The sequence below is a fragment of the Solanum dulcamara genome, chromosome 3, assembly GCF_947179165.1.
Source record: "Solanum dulcamara chromosome 3, daSolDulc1.2, whole genome shotgun sequence".
Lineage (NCBI taxonomy): Eukaryota > Viridiplantae > Streptophyta > Magnoliopsida > Solanales > Solanaceae > Solanum > Solanum dulcamara.
This window is the reverse complement of record NC_077239.1, coordinates 73,693,345-73,709,856: the sequence shown is the minus strand read 5'-3', so window position 1 is coordinate 73,709,856 and position 16,512 is coordinate 73,693,345. Positions and strand designations below refer to the sequence as shown.

Below are 16,512 nucleotides of genomic sequence, written 5' to 3'. Positions count from 1 at the left end.
ATCCTTGAATTTAGTATGAAACTATGATAATTAGATTGACAATTAGTAAAACTTTTCATATCAATTTTTATGTTTTCGTCTTTTTTATCAGTATTTTCAAATTGTTGTAGCAGGAATTTTTTTTAAGTAATTTTTCTGAATAGATAATATCAGAATCGTAACTTAATTTATATTTCTCTTTTTTATTACATTATTTATTATTCGAATATTTATCAAATAGTGACATTAATTATTTTAAAATATATTTAACCTTTATAAACTAATTATAAAATAATACCTAATAATCATTCAAATAAAGTGTGTATAGAACCAACTAATTTTTCAAAGTAATGCCTAGATTTTTTGCACACACTCTTGACCAAAACCAAAAGAGAGGGAAGAAAATAATCAATTGTAGGAAAAAGAAAAGTATTGAAAACAGCGGCGTGAATTATTAGTTTATTGCAAGCTTTAAAAACAGATTCGACCAAGTGAAGCTCTTCTTCGCATCAACCAAAGAGGAAGCCGAAAATTATAGTGCTGCAACTCCGCGGTCCTCTAAACCCTCTACCAATCACGGCGGCGCGTGTACTATCCGACCTGTCTATTCCGCCACTTAATTGGGCAACACAGAGGTTTGCAACCACAGCTCCACCGTTTTTGCTATGAATTTCGGGGACGAGGATTTTGAACTGAGAGAGATTCAGAGGCTTGAAGGCCACACCGACAAGGTTTGGAGCGTTGCTTGGAAACCGGCTACCGGGATCAATGGCGTTCCAGCTGTATTCGCTTCCTGCAGCGGCGATAAAACCGTACGAATCTGGGAAGAGAACTCCACAGGCTCTTTCCAGTGTCAGGTTTGGTTTTTGTCTGGTGATAAGCATAATCGAAGCTTTTGCTAATTTTGAAATTCCGATCAATGCTATAATTAGTAGTAGGAAAGAAATTCTATGTTGGAATAGACAAAACATTATTGGCATGAATATATCACTTTCTGGTTGATATAGCACGGCAAACTAATACTTTATCAAAGCGAAAGTTAATATTAGTGTTTGACAATCTGGAATTGTGCACTACGATCATCTGGATACAAAGTGGAGCTGCAATTAGAATCCAATTTTTCTCTAGTAATTAGTAAATTAAAATTTGTTATTAACTTGATTACTATGAAGTATCAGTTTTGTCCAAGAAAAAAGAAAAATTATGAAGTATTAGAAATTAATTCTTCGCATGGAAAGAAGTTTATATGCACTGGAACTATATTGACAAAGGAGTTACTTGTGAGAGTATCAGCTTCAAATCTGTTGTGTTGGATGCTGCTTTAATTCTTTGATCTTGATTTTGAGATTTGGCAAGTTTCTCTTTTTAAGAATTATTATTTACTTATGATAGTTATAACTAAATTTATTGGAAAGCACACATGGGGTTGTGTAGTCACAAAGCAAGGTGTACATTTTTTCCTTTTTCCTTTTTTCTTCTTCCTCTAGCACTCTTTCCATGCTCGAGAAATTAAATTGACCTTCATCCTCTAGCTATAATGATCATTCAACCTATAAGAATAAAAACCAAGCTGTAGTGACTATTTGAAGAAAATTTCGCAGGCTGTTTTGGAGGAAACACATACACGGACTGTTAGATCATGTGCATGGTCACCGTCGGGCAAATTTATGGCAACAGCTAGCTTTGATGCCACCACTGCTATTTGGGAAAATGTTGGGGTTGACTTTGAGTGTGTGTCCACTTTGGAGGTACAGTTACCTTTTGGCTTCCATCTCTCTTTCATTTTCATTACCTCAGCTCTAACAATAACCTCCACAACGTAGGCAAAACTAATATCGTCTGTCTGTTAATATCTTATGCATATCACAACATAAATTTCAGAAATCTGTCAATAGAATAAGAAAATTTGTTACCTGTGGAGTTGTGCTTAAATGGAATCCTTTAATTTGTCTGATATTGCTTTGTGATTCTAATTTACATTAACTTTTATATTTGACTTTTTCATTTCCTTTAATGAGCAATAAATCTACTTAACTCGTCTGCCTTCTTATTTTTCTTACATGGATAATGTTCAGGGTCATGACAATGAAGTGAAAAGCGTTTCTTGGAATAATTCAGGCTCACTGCTCGCGACATGTGGACGAGATAAGTCGGTTTGGATATGGGAAGTGTTGCCTGGAAATGAGTTTGACTGTGTTTCAGTGTTACAAGGACACACACAAGATGTTAAGATGGTTCAATGGAATCCATCTATGGATACTTTGTTCTCATGTAGTTATGATAACACCATTAAGGTATGTTTAAGGTTTAACTTTTCATCCCGCCTCCCATCTCTCTCTGTTTTTGTTTAGAGAGATTCTAGCATGCTTTTCATACCCCTATTACATGTAAGGTATAGAATTGGTAGTCAACTTGTTGTTCTTTCATATGTAAGTTATAATATCTAATCTCTAGTGGTGCTTGAAACTGCAGGTTTGGGTAGAGAATGGCGATAGTGATGATTGGCATTGTATTCAAACTTTGGGTGAATCTAATAGGTAAGAGTCTTTATTGGGAAAAACAGAATCTTAAATTAATTGCACCCAAGAGTTTGGTCATGTAGTCAATGGAGTGGAGTGGGTGAAAATCTTGGAGATCAGGATTCATATCCCATTCAAAAAACACTAGATAATTTAAGCACACTTTTGGAGGTGGCCAGCATACCCTTAATGCTGAATAATACATGTTACCAGTTTCAAAAAAAAATTGATAATTTTTTCCAAATGGCAAAGTCTTAGTAAGTAGAGTTCCCTAGCACCTGTATTGGCAGGAGGCGATAAGTACCCGGTGACTATTCGAGGTGTGCACAAGTCGGCTTAGACCACCGTTATAAAAAAAGTGAATCTTGAATTTATTGTATTTGCTAGAGGAGAAAAAATTGAACACTTAAATTTTTTCATCAATGTGGATTCTTAGTGTAGTAAGGCCTTTCCTTTTATGTAGATTAATCGTATTTTATTGAAATGAGGTGACTTTCTTAGTGTGTAATATGTAGCCAATTCAATTTAGGTTATTCGTGCCCCCTCTGTCCAAAATTAACAAGTTTTGAGAATGAGAACTTTCTAGTGATCATTTGCGGAATATGTGGGATCATAGGTTTTAAATATTTTAGGAATAAACAGATGGGAAAGGACTTCATCAGAAAACATAAGGGAGAGGTGCTATTTGGAAGTGAAAATTTTAGATTATTTTTAGAAGTTGTTTTAAAAAATGATTTTGGTTAATAAAGAAAGATTACAGGTGGAAGATATGGATGAGTTCCGGTATATGTCATAATTCCATGTTTATGATTATAAGTGCTAGCAATATGATGTTGACTCATTTATTCTTTTAGACTTTGGTTCATGAATCTGTATACGTGAAAAACTCTTAAATGATTGGTTATTAGTCAACAACAACAACATACCAGTGTGATTCCACAAGTGAGGTCTAGGAAGGGTGGAGTGTACTCAGACCTTACCCCTACCTCTTGCAGGGTTAAGAGGTTGTTTTCGAAAGGCCCTAGATTGATAATTAGGCAAAAGGAAATAAAGTTCTACCATTAGAGGTTATGAAATAACATGTATGGATTGGGTAGCCTTGTTAAAGTGAGATCTTATGTAAGTATATAAAAAGAGACCTTTGTTAAATTGATAATTGTGGAATAGTGGCATGCACGTAAGCAAGAGTGGTGATGGCGTGAGAGGTATGATTCTCAATTTGGATGCAAGGTATGATTCTTGCTTTGGCTGCAAGCGGCCCTGTGTACGATCCTTGAGGTATGATTCTCGCCTTGGATGCGAGGTTTGAAATAGGGAAATACTTGTTAATCTGTATGAGATTTCAGACCTATAGTTAATATTCTGCGAGCCATTTTATGCCTACTGCATATGTGAAAGCTTCAGATGAAAACTTCTGAAATCTTGCTTGGTAATTTACAAAGAAGTTTATAAGAGATCTCCATCATTTAAGAAGATCTCATCATAAGATTCAATATGAACTTCCCTTGAAGATCACTTACCCAGCTCTGGAAGGACATAACAACTACTTATGAATCCTTTTTCGGTAAATATTTGGGGGAAAGAGATGGAGAAGTAGTTGGATAGGTGTCTTAACATGGATGAATACTTGCATGCATTAGAGCACGTGGACTTGTTTAGGCCCACGTTTCCAAATTTTTTGAGTTTCTTAGAGTGATGTTTGTCCTTAAGAAATTAGAAGAAAAAGAAGAGATATTGGGAATGGAATTGCTTGATCATTCCCTCAAGTTGATGGGATTAAATAACTGTTACAGATAATGTAAATAAGGGAAGTGTGAGAAATATTGGAGAAGTTTGTTATTGAATTGTATGTTTAAATTATTACATTGAGACCTAGTAGACACTATATTAGGCTCCTTTTTCAACTAGGACACTACAATACAATCCTTTTCTAAGTAGGATTCTATATACTATTTATTCCTATTCCTATTTTAAGTAGGAATATATATATTATTCTTATTCCTATTTCTATTCCTATTCTAACACTCTCCCTCAAGCTGGTGCATACAAGTCATATGTACCTAGCTTGTTACAAATGTAATTAATACGAGGATCAATGAGGGGCTCAGTGAGATATTTGCAAGTTGATCACTCGACTTCGCAAAATTGACAGTCAATCTCAATGTGCTTAGTTTTCTCATGAAATACTGAATTTGATGCATAATGTCGATAAAACACAGAGTGATAAATTCCTTAAGTTGAACTTCCCAAACCAAGCTTGAGAAGACTGTTTCATACCATAGACTGAATTATATAATTGACATAAAAGGCTACTAAACTTCCCCTGAGCAACAGAATTAGATGGTTGCTCCATATAGACTTCTTCATAGTGCAGCGGTCGCCGAAAAGTGCTCAAAATATGGTATAAAATATATGAATCGTCTTGGAATCAATAAATGAGTCTATATTAAACAAGAAAGTCACTAAAAAACTGGTGGAACATGCTCATGCGTCGGAGTATTAGATTTGATCAGTGGCGGAGCCAAGATTTCTGTGAAGGGGGTTTGAAGTATAAAGAAGTAAATGCGTGAAAATTACAAGATAAAATATGGAGCAAGATGGGGGGGGGGGGGGTAAATAACAATCGTAACCCGCTAAATTTAACTTGTCTTATCATGCCACATGTAGGTTCTTCCTGATTTTATCCTGCTCCATCGAGCTTTTTTATATATCTTGTGCTTTTTTTTGTAGTGTTCTACTTCATTTTGAACTTTTTTTATATTTTGAATTAGTGCCCATTTAATCATATGTTACTTTAAAAATCACTAAGATTATTTAATAAAGTGTAAGAATTGAGTTATTAATATTATAATGTATATTTAGGAGATAAATAAATGACATCGTCGATTTTTAGTTCATTTAATTCAATTTACTAGGTTAATCATTTGTAAAAAAGACAAATGATGAATAAATCAAATAAGATTAGTTGAGTTTACATTTTTTTAGAATCGAATTGAAAAAAATACGAAAGAAATACTATAAAATTAAGAAAAAAGTCAATTAAATAAATTTTGTTAAAAGAATATTCATGACTTTAAATTTCTTCATTCGATTAATTTTAATTTACTTTATTTTATATAATATTTTTTCTAACTCAATTCAAATTTAATAATAATTCATCATTTTTTAAAAGAGTTTCTACGAGTTAGTAGATGGGAAGAGAGTTTTGTAGAAGCAAAATGAGCAATATGAATAAGAAGAATAAAACACAAAAATTATCAAAAATGTGTCTAATAAATTTAAACAAAGACAAATTGAGAAAAAGAAATAGCATACAGAGAAAAACAATGAAAATTAAAGCTTTACATTGGACCCAAAAACAATGAGACCTTTCATTGGGTTGGGATTCTGAGCCTAAAACTTGAGCCCATTCTCAGCCTTTCCCAAAGCAAAAACAGATACAAATATATTCCATGCCATGGGAATTGAACTCGGACCATTTTGGTCAACAATGAACCCCTTTGCCACTGAGCTATGCCTCTCTTTAGTTTTAAGGGGGTTCATTTTAATATATATACTCAGAAAATCAGAAATTGACCTTATATATACATTGTAACCCCCTCAACTCCACATAGCTCCGCCCTTAGATTAGATGGCTGAAAGTGGTCACAATTTGAGAAATAAAATTATATGGGTAGAGTTAGAATGATGGCACGACCCTACTGTGAAAGAATTCTATGGGTAGGGTCGGAATGATGGCACGATCCTACACAAATCAGATCTGAGGAGTTACCGAAAAGACATACGAGACTATGCAAATCAGATCAGAGAAGTCACTAGAAAGACGTATGGTGCTATGCAACTCAGATATGAGAAAGTAGTCAGGAAGAATGCACGATACTATGCAAATTAAATATGAGAAGTAGTCCGGAGAGATGCACGATGCTACACAAATCAAATATGAGAAAGTGGTCACCGAAAGGTGGCACGGTGCTACACAAATTAGATATAAAAAAGTAGTCACCGTAAAGATGGATAGTGCTACACAGATCGGATATGAGAAAGTAGTCATCGAAAAAATGACACGATGCTAGACAAATTAGATATGAGAAAATAGTTACCGAAAAGCTACACGGTGACCCAATTTTTGCTAACATAATCATTGGCAAGACGGACAACATTTATGGTTAATAGCCGTACGCTGGCAGCGGAAGCTCTTTGATTCTATACCAAGATCGTAGAGGCTCTGATACCATGTGAGAAATATTGGAGAAGAATATTGTTGAATTGTGTGTCTACATTATTACATTGAGACCTATTTATAGACACTACATTAGACTCCTTTTTCTATTAAGACACTACAATACAATCCTTTTCTAGGTAGGATTCTATATACTATTTTTATTCCTATTCATATTTTAAGTAGGATTGTATATATTATTCTTGTTCTTGTTCCTATTGCTATTCTAACAGAAAGAAGATGAAGTAAATTACGAAAGAAACTAATAAAATATTACATAATCTCCTACTGCTTAATTAAAGGGATTAGGGAATATTCTCATATTTAGATATTCTCATATCTGCACTATCCAATTATACCATAATTAACACTCTTCCTCAAGTTGGAGCATATAAGTCATATGCTCCTAGTTTGCCACAAATATAGTCAATTTTGGATCCTCAGAGTGATTTTGTGAAAATATTCGCTAGCTGATCTTTTGAGTTGACAAAACTCGTGCGATGTATCAGGACTCAATTTTCTCTTGAATGAAGTGACAATCTATCTCAATGCGCTTCGTTCTTTCATGAAACACGACATTAGAAGCGATATGTAGTACAACTTGGTTATCACAAATCAATGTAATCGGTTCAACTGCTCCTATCTTCAATTCTTGTAGAAGTTGTCTCAACCATATAAGCTCACATGTAGCTAGTGCCAGGGGCGGAGCTACATGGAGATCAGGGGATTCAACCGAACTCTCTCGACGAAAAATTACAATGTTTATATAAGGTCAATTCTGGTTTTATGAGTATATATATCAAAATGAACTCCCTTAAAATTAAGGAGACACATGGTTCAGCGGCTAAGAGGTTCGTTGCTGACCGAAATGGTCCGTGTTCGATTCCCACTGTATGCAATATTTTTCCACCTTTTTTGTGCTTTGGAAAGGTTGAGATGGGCTCAGGTTTTGGGCTCAGATTCCCAACCTAATGAAAGGCCTCATTGTTTTGGGGTTCAATGTAAAACTTTATTATTTTTGTTTTTCATTGTTTTTCTCTTTATGCTATTTTTTTCTCAATTTGTCTTTGTTTAAATTTATTACACATATTTGATAATTTTTGTGTTTTATTCTTCTTATTCATATTGCTCATTTTGCTTCTACAAAACTCTCTTCCCATGTACTAACTCGTAGAAATTCTTTTAAAAAATGATGAATTATTATTAAATTTGAATTGAGTTGGAAAAAATATTATATAAAATAAAGTAAATTAAAATTAGTCGAATGAAGGAATTTAAAAGTCGTGAATATTCTTTTAACAAAATCTATTTATTTGATTTTTTTCTTTATTTATAGTATTTCTTTCTTATTTTTTTCGATTTGATTCTAAAAAAATGAAAACTAAACTAAACTTATTTGATTTATTGATCATTTGTCTTTTTTACAAATGACTAACCTAGTAAATTGAATTAAATGAACTAAAATATCGACGATGTCAGTTATTTATCTTCTGAATATACATTATAATATTAGTAACTCAATTCTTGCACCTTTTTAAAGAATCTTGGTGATTTTTAAAATAACATATGATTGAATGGGTACTAATTCAGAATTTAAAAAAAGTTCAAAGTGAAGTAGAACACTACCAAAAAAAAAGCAGAAGAAATATAAAAAGGCTTGATGGAGCAGGGTAAAAAGTAGGAAGAACCTCAACGTGACATGATAAGGCAAGTTAAATTTAGGGGGTTAAGATTACTATTTCCTCCCAATTGCCCCATTTTTCATCTTGTAATTTTTACGTGTTTACTTATTTATACTTCGAACCTCCTTCACAGAAATCATGGCTCCGCTACTGGCTAGTGCTATCGCTCGATACTCTCCCTCTGTGCTTGATCTAGCTAAGACAACTTGTTTTTTACTTTTTCAAGATATTAGATTGCTTCCAATTAGAACAATAACCTGAAGTGGACCGCCTGTCAGGAGGAGATCCTGCCCAATCTACATCTGAATATCCAACAATGTTGGTGTGTCCCTTATTTTCATACAATAAACCTTGTTATGGAGAGCTTTTGATATATCGCAGGATGCGAATCACTGCATTCTAGCGACTATCACAAGGTGATTGCAAAAACTGGCTAACTATACTATTAACAAATGAGATGTCTGATTGCGTGATCGTAAGATAGTTGAGTTTGCGAACAAGTCTTCGATATCTGCTAGGATCTTTTAGAGGCTCCCCCTGTCCTGCAATAAGCTTAGTATTTGGATCCATGGGACTGTCCACATGTTTGCAATCCAACATACCAGCGCCTTCCAAAATGTCTAAGGCATATTTCCTTTGTGTAATAGCAATACCATGGCCAGACTGTGCCATTTCAATATCTAGAAAATATTTCAGCTTGCCCAAATCCTTCGTCTGAAAGTGACTTGAGAGGTGTTATTTGAGTTGAGCAATACCTTCATGATCATCTCTTGTGATAACAATATCATCAACATAAACAATTAAAAAGGTATGTTTGCCAAGAGATGAATGCCTATAGAATACAGAGTGATCAACTTCTGTTCGGATCATTCCAAAATGTTGGACAACAACTCGAAATGACCAAACCATACTCTGAGAGACTGCTTGAGACCATAGAGGGATCGATGGCGATTACAAACTAGTATAGACTTCCCCTGAGCAACAAATCCTGGTGGTTGCTCTGTATATACCTCTTCAGCAACTTCAAAAGTCTTACATTGGTAATTCATGAGATGGGTGGACTCCTCATAATGCTTGGGCAATCCTCCTCCCTTCAAGCTAGCTTTTGGGGTGTGAGTTAGGCCAAGACCTAATTTTACATGGTATCAGAGCAGGACCCATCTCACCCAATGTTGGATCCCCGAAATTAAAATTGCCCACGCACCAGATGCTAAGCACTAGGTTGAGTTGTGGCGTTAAAAAATGACTAAACTCCCACATTGGTGATTAATGAGATGGGTGGACTCCTTATAAGGCTTGGACAGTCCTCCTCTCTTCGAGCTAGCTTTTAGGGTGTGAGTCCAAGACCTAATTTTACAGTCCTAAAGAAGTTTGCATATATGAGGATTTGAAGAAAATTGTGTCAACAAGCCGAGAGTCCTTTCTTGATGTAAAGAAACACAGGAAGAGTTAGCTGTGACATTCATTTACTAAATAATCCTTGATTTCATGGAATTTTTTATTTATGGGTGGGGAGACTATGTGGATACTGAAAAGTTGAAATATCTTCTTTCGAGCTTCTCTTACGAGTTTGCTCAGAAATGACAGAGAATAATGTTGTATGATAAATGGTTTAAGGTTTATTCAGTAATTCTGGCCACCACCAGTTGATTGGATTAAAAAGATGTTTGTGATCCCTCGGTTATTTTCCCTTTTGGTGATATATAGTTCATTTTTTTGTGTCTAGATAGTGTGTAAATATATCTCTTCTCCCGACAAACCTTTCATTGTGCGACTATTTTGGAAAGTGGAAACTTCATATAAGTCATATGTTGGATTGCTGTTTTAGAGTGTCAGAATTCACTTGAAAAAAACTTTTGTGTATACTCTTGCACTCATCCTACTGACAGTTAAAAGGGGTCCATATGTTCCCATGTCAATGGAATGATTCAGGCATTTAAGAGTTCCGCTCTCAAATTTGTGCTGTCTTGACTGCTCTTTTACTGTTTTTTCATATTTCCTCATTGTCCTAAAATATCAGCATGTGGCCTATTAGGGAATGGACATACGACTTAGTAATTTTGCTTTAAGATGTTTTGGGAGCTTATGTCACTACATGGTTGAACTTTCAGTGGACATACATCTACCGTCTGGTCTCTCTCTTTCGATTCTAGTGGAGGCAAAATGGTTTCTTGCAGGTATGTTTCTCTTTTTGCTGAATTTGTTTTAAAATATATGCTCTGAAGTCTCTGGTGTATCTTGAATAGGATTGTTGTTACAGTTGCTACTGAAATAGACTTTACATTGAATTCTGTGACTTTCAGTGATGACCTTACCATTAAGATATGGAGTGACATCGACAAAATGCAGGATTTGCATCAAAATGCACCTTGGTAAGTGTGACATTATCCTCCCTTTTCTAAGCATAATGCTATCCTATATAGTTGATTCATCCATAAGATATGGAGTGGCACAACATAAATCAGGATTGGTATCAAACTGCACCTTGTGAACTAAGGGCCGTTTGTCCATGATTGGTTTGAAATCAGGTTAATTTGAAGTTCAAATTTTGTTTGGACATGCAATTTGGATCTCAAAAGTTGGTACTTTTTCTCGTAAACATGATAGCCCCACAATTTTGTAAAAATTATCAAAACTTTCCCAAACACTTATACAATCTTCCCAAATGAGCAAACCATAGTTCATAAACAAAGTATTGGAAGAGCCGCATTAATAAATCATATATCTCTGTGTTCCTTTTATATATAAAATAAATGCTTGCAATTACAAATGTTAAAATACACATGGTTTTACAAAAATCCGTTGGTCCAATAAATCAACAATAGTAAGAACTAGCTATTTTTAATATAATCCTCCCCTCTTGTATGGTATGGACAATCTCTTCACGTCGAGCATGAGTTTTATTTTGCAAAATTTAAAATTATGTTTTTGTTTTGCAAAATATAAACTTATGGATCAAGTTTTAAATTTTTTTAAAATTTGAAATCTCAAACTTGGAAGTAAAATCCTACTTTTAAGAAGTTTAAGATTTGAAATCATGATTTGAAATTGAAGTTGAAGTTTGTTTAAATGCCATAACGAACGTTAATATCAAATCAAAAATTTCAAATTTGAGCTCCAAATTGCATATCCGAACGCCTACTAGTAATCAAGTATGCAAGATATTAAAGCTTTATGGCTCTTGTTTGACAACTGGTGTATGATCTCTACAGTTTCATGACTTTTATCTTCCTCTAGTTTGTTAATGTTTGTAGTTTAGAAGTATTTGCTTTTATATGCTAAACCAAAACGTTAAAAGATATTTTTTCGTATAAGGTACTGTAGCGGGGTGCCTTAATGAGCCATCCTTATTTATCCCCGGGCAATGTAATTAAGCAACAACATGCTCAGTTTTACACGATTCAGCCTCTACTTAGACATGTAGACTCCAGTAAATCCCCTTTGTATAAATATTAAATAATGCTGATTTGTTTCCAAAAGAAAGGGTATATATAATTTGAATATCAATTAATGCATTAGGTGGACAATGATTTTTGTTCAGTTAAGACAACATTTATTGGTTTGTTTAAATTTTTCCTCACGCCAAGAATGGTCCTCATTCGATTGGTGAACCATGTTCGATGTAGTTGCTCTTGTTGAAGTGTGTGACCATCTAATCTAAAAGTTTAAGCTGTTAGATAAAGCATGCTTTTATTTAATTAATTATGTCCTTAATATGCGGGCTTGATTCTTTTTCATGGCCAAGTGTGTGGAAATTCTCTCTTTTAAAAAAAAAATAATGGGTGGTGGTGAGACTTGAACACCATGTTAAAGTCGAATGGCCATCTCGTATAAAAGCTTAAACTGTTATAGAGAGGATACTTTCATTCACTTAATTATTACAACATTTCTCAGTAGTTACTATGTTTGCCAACTCCTGATTAGCAACCATCTCCTTTTTGTGCTTGTCAGGAAACATGTCTGCACTCTATCTGGATATCATGATAGGACAATTTTCTCAGTTCATTGGTCAAGGTAGCTACTCTATGATCCTGTTTGGATGGGCATAAAGTTGCTTTAAGTTCTTTTCAGTTTTTTGGAGTGTTTAGCAAAATTCAGAGTAACTTTTAAGTCAAGTGCTTTTAAACCAAAAGCAATAAGTTGGGGTTGCCCAACTTATTGCTTTTGTGTTATTTTAGCTTAAAAACTGTTTTGCTTTGATTAATTTGTTAACTTGTTTATCATAACTAATTATTTTTATGCAATATAAATTAACTCCAGCACTTGAAGCTTAAAAGCTACTTAAATTCAGCCAATCCAAACAGGCTCTATATCTATTTTCTTATCATGTTCATGCTAATGTATGTTTTTCCTTTTTGAAATCCCTAATATTACCTTTCTTTGATAAGGTTTTCTTTTGACCTTTTTCTTAAAAAGAGTGTGTTGTTGGGTTGGGGGGATCAATAAAATCTATTACATCTTTTTTCTATAATCAAGAGTTATATAGCTTGTGTCTTGTCTGTCTAGATATTGTGTTTGATCTCTTTTATCAGGACTTGTATGCATGTTATTACCTTAATTGCCTCTGGGGCTTTTGTCAACATTATATGAAATTTTCAGTAATGAGGGCTTGTAGTTGTGATAATTTGTCTTTTCTTCCCTGTAATCCTACAGGCTAACATACTTAATATGCTAAAATGTCAGGGAAGGAATAATTGCCAGTGGAGCAGCTGATGACGCTATATGTTTATTTGTTGAGAATAATGACAATGAGGTATTGAAAAACCTTCGTTATCCCTATTTCTTTTAATATAATCATGTATTCCAGATTTGATATCTACTAGTGACGCAGCCAAGAATTCACTAAGGGATGTCAAAATTTAAAGTAGTAAACCCACGAAGAAGCCAAGGGGAGTTGATATATGGTACAAGTACATAAATTATTTTTTTTAACCTAGCCACACAGTGTAATTCTCCGACTAAGGGGTGTCAATTGACACCCCTTGAATACATGTGGCTCCGACACTGATATCTAGCACAGTGGTGAATTTTATGCTCTGTTCTCCTCAACCCTTCTCCTATTCACTCAATTTCTTGTGGGAGCGGGTGTTCTTCAAGAAAGTCATTGGTTCACTCTCTACTATGTGGTTCCTTACTAAAAGTATTGACTTCTTGAGTTTTTGTGGGTTCTTTATTTCTTGGGAAGGAAGTAACTACAGTGGCTTCCTTTTTATTCTTTTTCTAGTTGTTGGGTCTCTGTGGATTGACCGACAGAGGTGAGCCTTCATTTGGCTACCTCAAGCTCCCTGTTTAAATATCATTAATTAGTAAATACAATTCAGGTGGATCTGTCATATAAGAAAAGAAATAGCTCAGAGGACCACAATTTTTTTTTTTTTTTTACAATTTTCAAGTTTTTCAGGCTAATGAGCAGATGACAATGTCCTAGTTACATGGGAAATGGGAATAACAACATGGAGATTTCAGGTTCGAATCCCATCTACAACACTAGGTGTGTTCCCATTGACTCCAGGCTTGCTGGGCTGGATTACCTTGGCAGCATGTTCTTGCGTGTTGAATAGGCTGCCTGATAGACTAGTCGAGGTGCCGGCAAGCTGCCACAAACTCCGGCAATGTATAAAAAAAATGGGGAGAAAAGAGAAGATTACAGTAAAGGATCCTGATAACTGCTTAGGACAGTACTTGGATCCCGACTTGGTTCTTCTGGCCCAATCATCTATCCACTTGAATATCTTTGTTAGATTTTGATACATTGTTAGGAAAACAAAATATGTTTAATCAGGTTGAGTAGAAAATCCATTCGAGACAGCTGAAAAAACTGAAAAACTGACCTCCATTAACTGTATTATAATTCTAAAAGGTCATATTAATGTTGTCTATATATAACTACTGCAAGTCTTCTATTATCACCTCTTCCAACTTTTCTTTGGCATAACAATTATACTGTGTCTGCCTTATCCAAATAACGATACGTCTGATGGCAGGTTGAGGGACCTACATTTAAACTACTTCTAAAGAAAGAGAAGGCTCATGAAATGGATGTAAATTCTGTGCAATGGAACTCTGGGGTAAGTCAATGGAATATCAGAATGACCGGATTTTTGACATTTACTTGTTCTTCTGTTGTTGCTGTAACTCTGTATTAGTCTCTGCTGCAAGATGATTTATTTTTTACGAGAAGCCAAGATCACCTGAAAATTTCTTCAGTGTGTTAGGGATGATAATCTGTTGTCCATCAATCCCTTGTTTAATTGCCATGTTGAAGTGTAACTAATGTCTGGCCTTTCCAATGTATCCTGTGTTGCTGCTTGCTCTTGCAGTAACCTGCTTGTTTCGTATAGCAGTCTTATTGTACTTAAGACAAGTGTCACCTAAATTCAGACATGTTACATTGAAAAAAGCTTATTAAGATCATGTTTTATCTGTGATGTATGAATTTGATGTCTGACCAGTATTCTGTTTGACTCTTGACTTTCAAATCCACAATTCTAAATAGAGCCTTGGGTTATTGTGCGGTGGGATGGTATTACACATTACAATGTTGACATACTGGGAACACATAATAGGATTTAACTTTGGACCTGATAAATATTTGTGAACCTCAGTGTTTCTTCACTTTCCGTAGACCAATGTGTAAATGTATCAGAGCTGACAATTCGTGTTGGGGATCTCAAATATTTTAGGCACTGCAATGATTGTTGGAAGGGTTTTCAAGGAGACGAAATGTTTGTCTTCAGTTGTGTTCTCAAATATTCAGTCTTAAACTGTTTTATGTAGAGGCTAGAAGGATGAATTATTGCATATTTGAGTTTCATTTCTATGTCCCTCACAGTATGAAAACAAGATTCTCTTTGGTTAAACAAATGCTGCAGTCTGTTTACGTTCTTCTGTCAATCATGCAGGATAGGAGGCTTCTTGCTTCGGCTAGTGATGATGGGACTGTGAAGATATGGGAGCTGGTTTGTCTCTCTGGACAGAAGCTGCTGTAAACATAGCTTCACAGTGGATATTAGAAAGCAATGCACATCATTTTCCGATGTAGAAAATATAATTCACAGTAATTTTGAGCCGTTATGTAATCTTAGACTGCTACCAGAAAATGTTAGCTTTAGGCTTTAGAACTGGGTGTGGAACCCTTCCATCTTTTTATCCAATAACCTAATTGCCTATTTAATTAATTTCTCCAACAGTTTGATTCTTGCAGCTATTTTGAGATTGATTCTGGCTTTGAAACTGCTTGTTAGTGGATGACCATCTTTTGTGGATCCAGATTCTTCATCTCTAGGTTTTTTGACCAACAGTTTGTCAACGAAATGGAAGTCCTTTCCTCTTTGGGATTCTACACGATATATAGTTAACAATGTGAACAAAACTACTACTATATAGAAGCCTCTACAAGCAAGCTGTTGGTGGTCGACATGCCTGCTTCCTCACAGGGGCAATATAGTCATTTCTTGCCTTATCTTCGTTCAATTGGTGCCCTGCTTTCTGCATAATAGTCTGGTTATAGATAAAGACGCCTTAAACACTTCTCATTATTTTCATCGATTTTACTTGCTTTTGCTTCATCTCCTCGCTGGTACACATCTCCTTCATCTTCTGGGTTTATCGTTTGCGTGTTCTCTTAAGTGATTGCTTTGTTTTTGGGTCTGGTGGTTTGATTTGTTGTTCTCTTACTGTGTTTTATCTTGTCTTTTGGTCGGATTTAATTATGATGGTTTCAGGTTGTAGATGGAGTGTTTGATGAAAGTGCTGAGCAAGCTTCTGCTTGATTGATTAAAGAAATCAAATGGGCATATTTAAGGTTTGCCCTGCTAGATTGTCTTCCTTCCGTCTATCTTTCTGTGAGGCTTTTTAAACCTGATCAAGATTTTTCCTTGATTTATCTTTCATGTTTTGATTTGAGTTCTCTTCGTCTGTTTGATGTTGAATCTTGCTCGAATTTGGTTATTGATGGTTTCTCCTTTGTGCGATTTGGCCTGTTGTCCCCATAGTCAGGTTTATTATGTGAAAAATCTCATTTTGGTGGTTGCCTTGTGATAAACTATTCAAAATAACTGTTCTTCATACATATTGCGTCAATTGAGTTCTAAAATTTGATACCTACCAATAA

General features: G+C 34.8%; 1 protein-coding gene across 1 annotated transcript; it reads left to right on the top strand.

Annotated features, from left to right (window-relative positions):
* The first annotated feature begins 353 nt into the window (after positions 1–353).
* On the top strand, positions 354–15,602 carry LOC129882893 (protein CIA1). The gene is made up of 10 exons (XM_055957379.1): positions 354–836; positions 1,581–1,727; positions 2,055–2,273; positions 2,452–2,516; positions 10,511–10,576; positions 10,703–10,771; positions 12,351–12,413; positions 13,083–13,152; positions 14,384–14,467; positions 15,302–15,602. Exons 1-10 carry the CDS (start codon positions 645–647, stop codon positions 15,386–15,388), a joined length of 1,062 nt encoding a protein of 353 aa, XP_055813354.1. The 5' UTR covers positions 354–644; the 3' UTR covers positions 15,389–15,602.
* Positions 15,603–16,512: the final 910 nt, after the last annotated feature.

Bases quoted from the DNA above. Each gene is read 5' to 3' on its own strand.
- LOC129882893 (XM_055957379.1), top strand. From the start codon at position 645: ATGAATTTCGGGGACGAGGATTTTGAACTGAGAGAGATTCAGAGGCTT. The intron at 837-1,580 runs GTTTGGTTTTTG...AAAATTTCGCAG, and splicing joins CAGGCTCTTTCCAGTGTCAG to GCTGTTTTGGAGGAAACACA. The intron at 12,414-13,082 runs GTAGCTACTCTA...CTAAAATGTCAG, and splicing joins TTCTCAGTTCATTGGTCAAG to GGAAGGAATAATTGCCAGTG.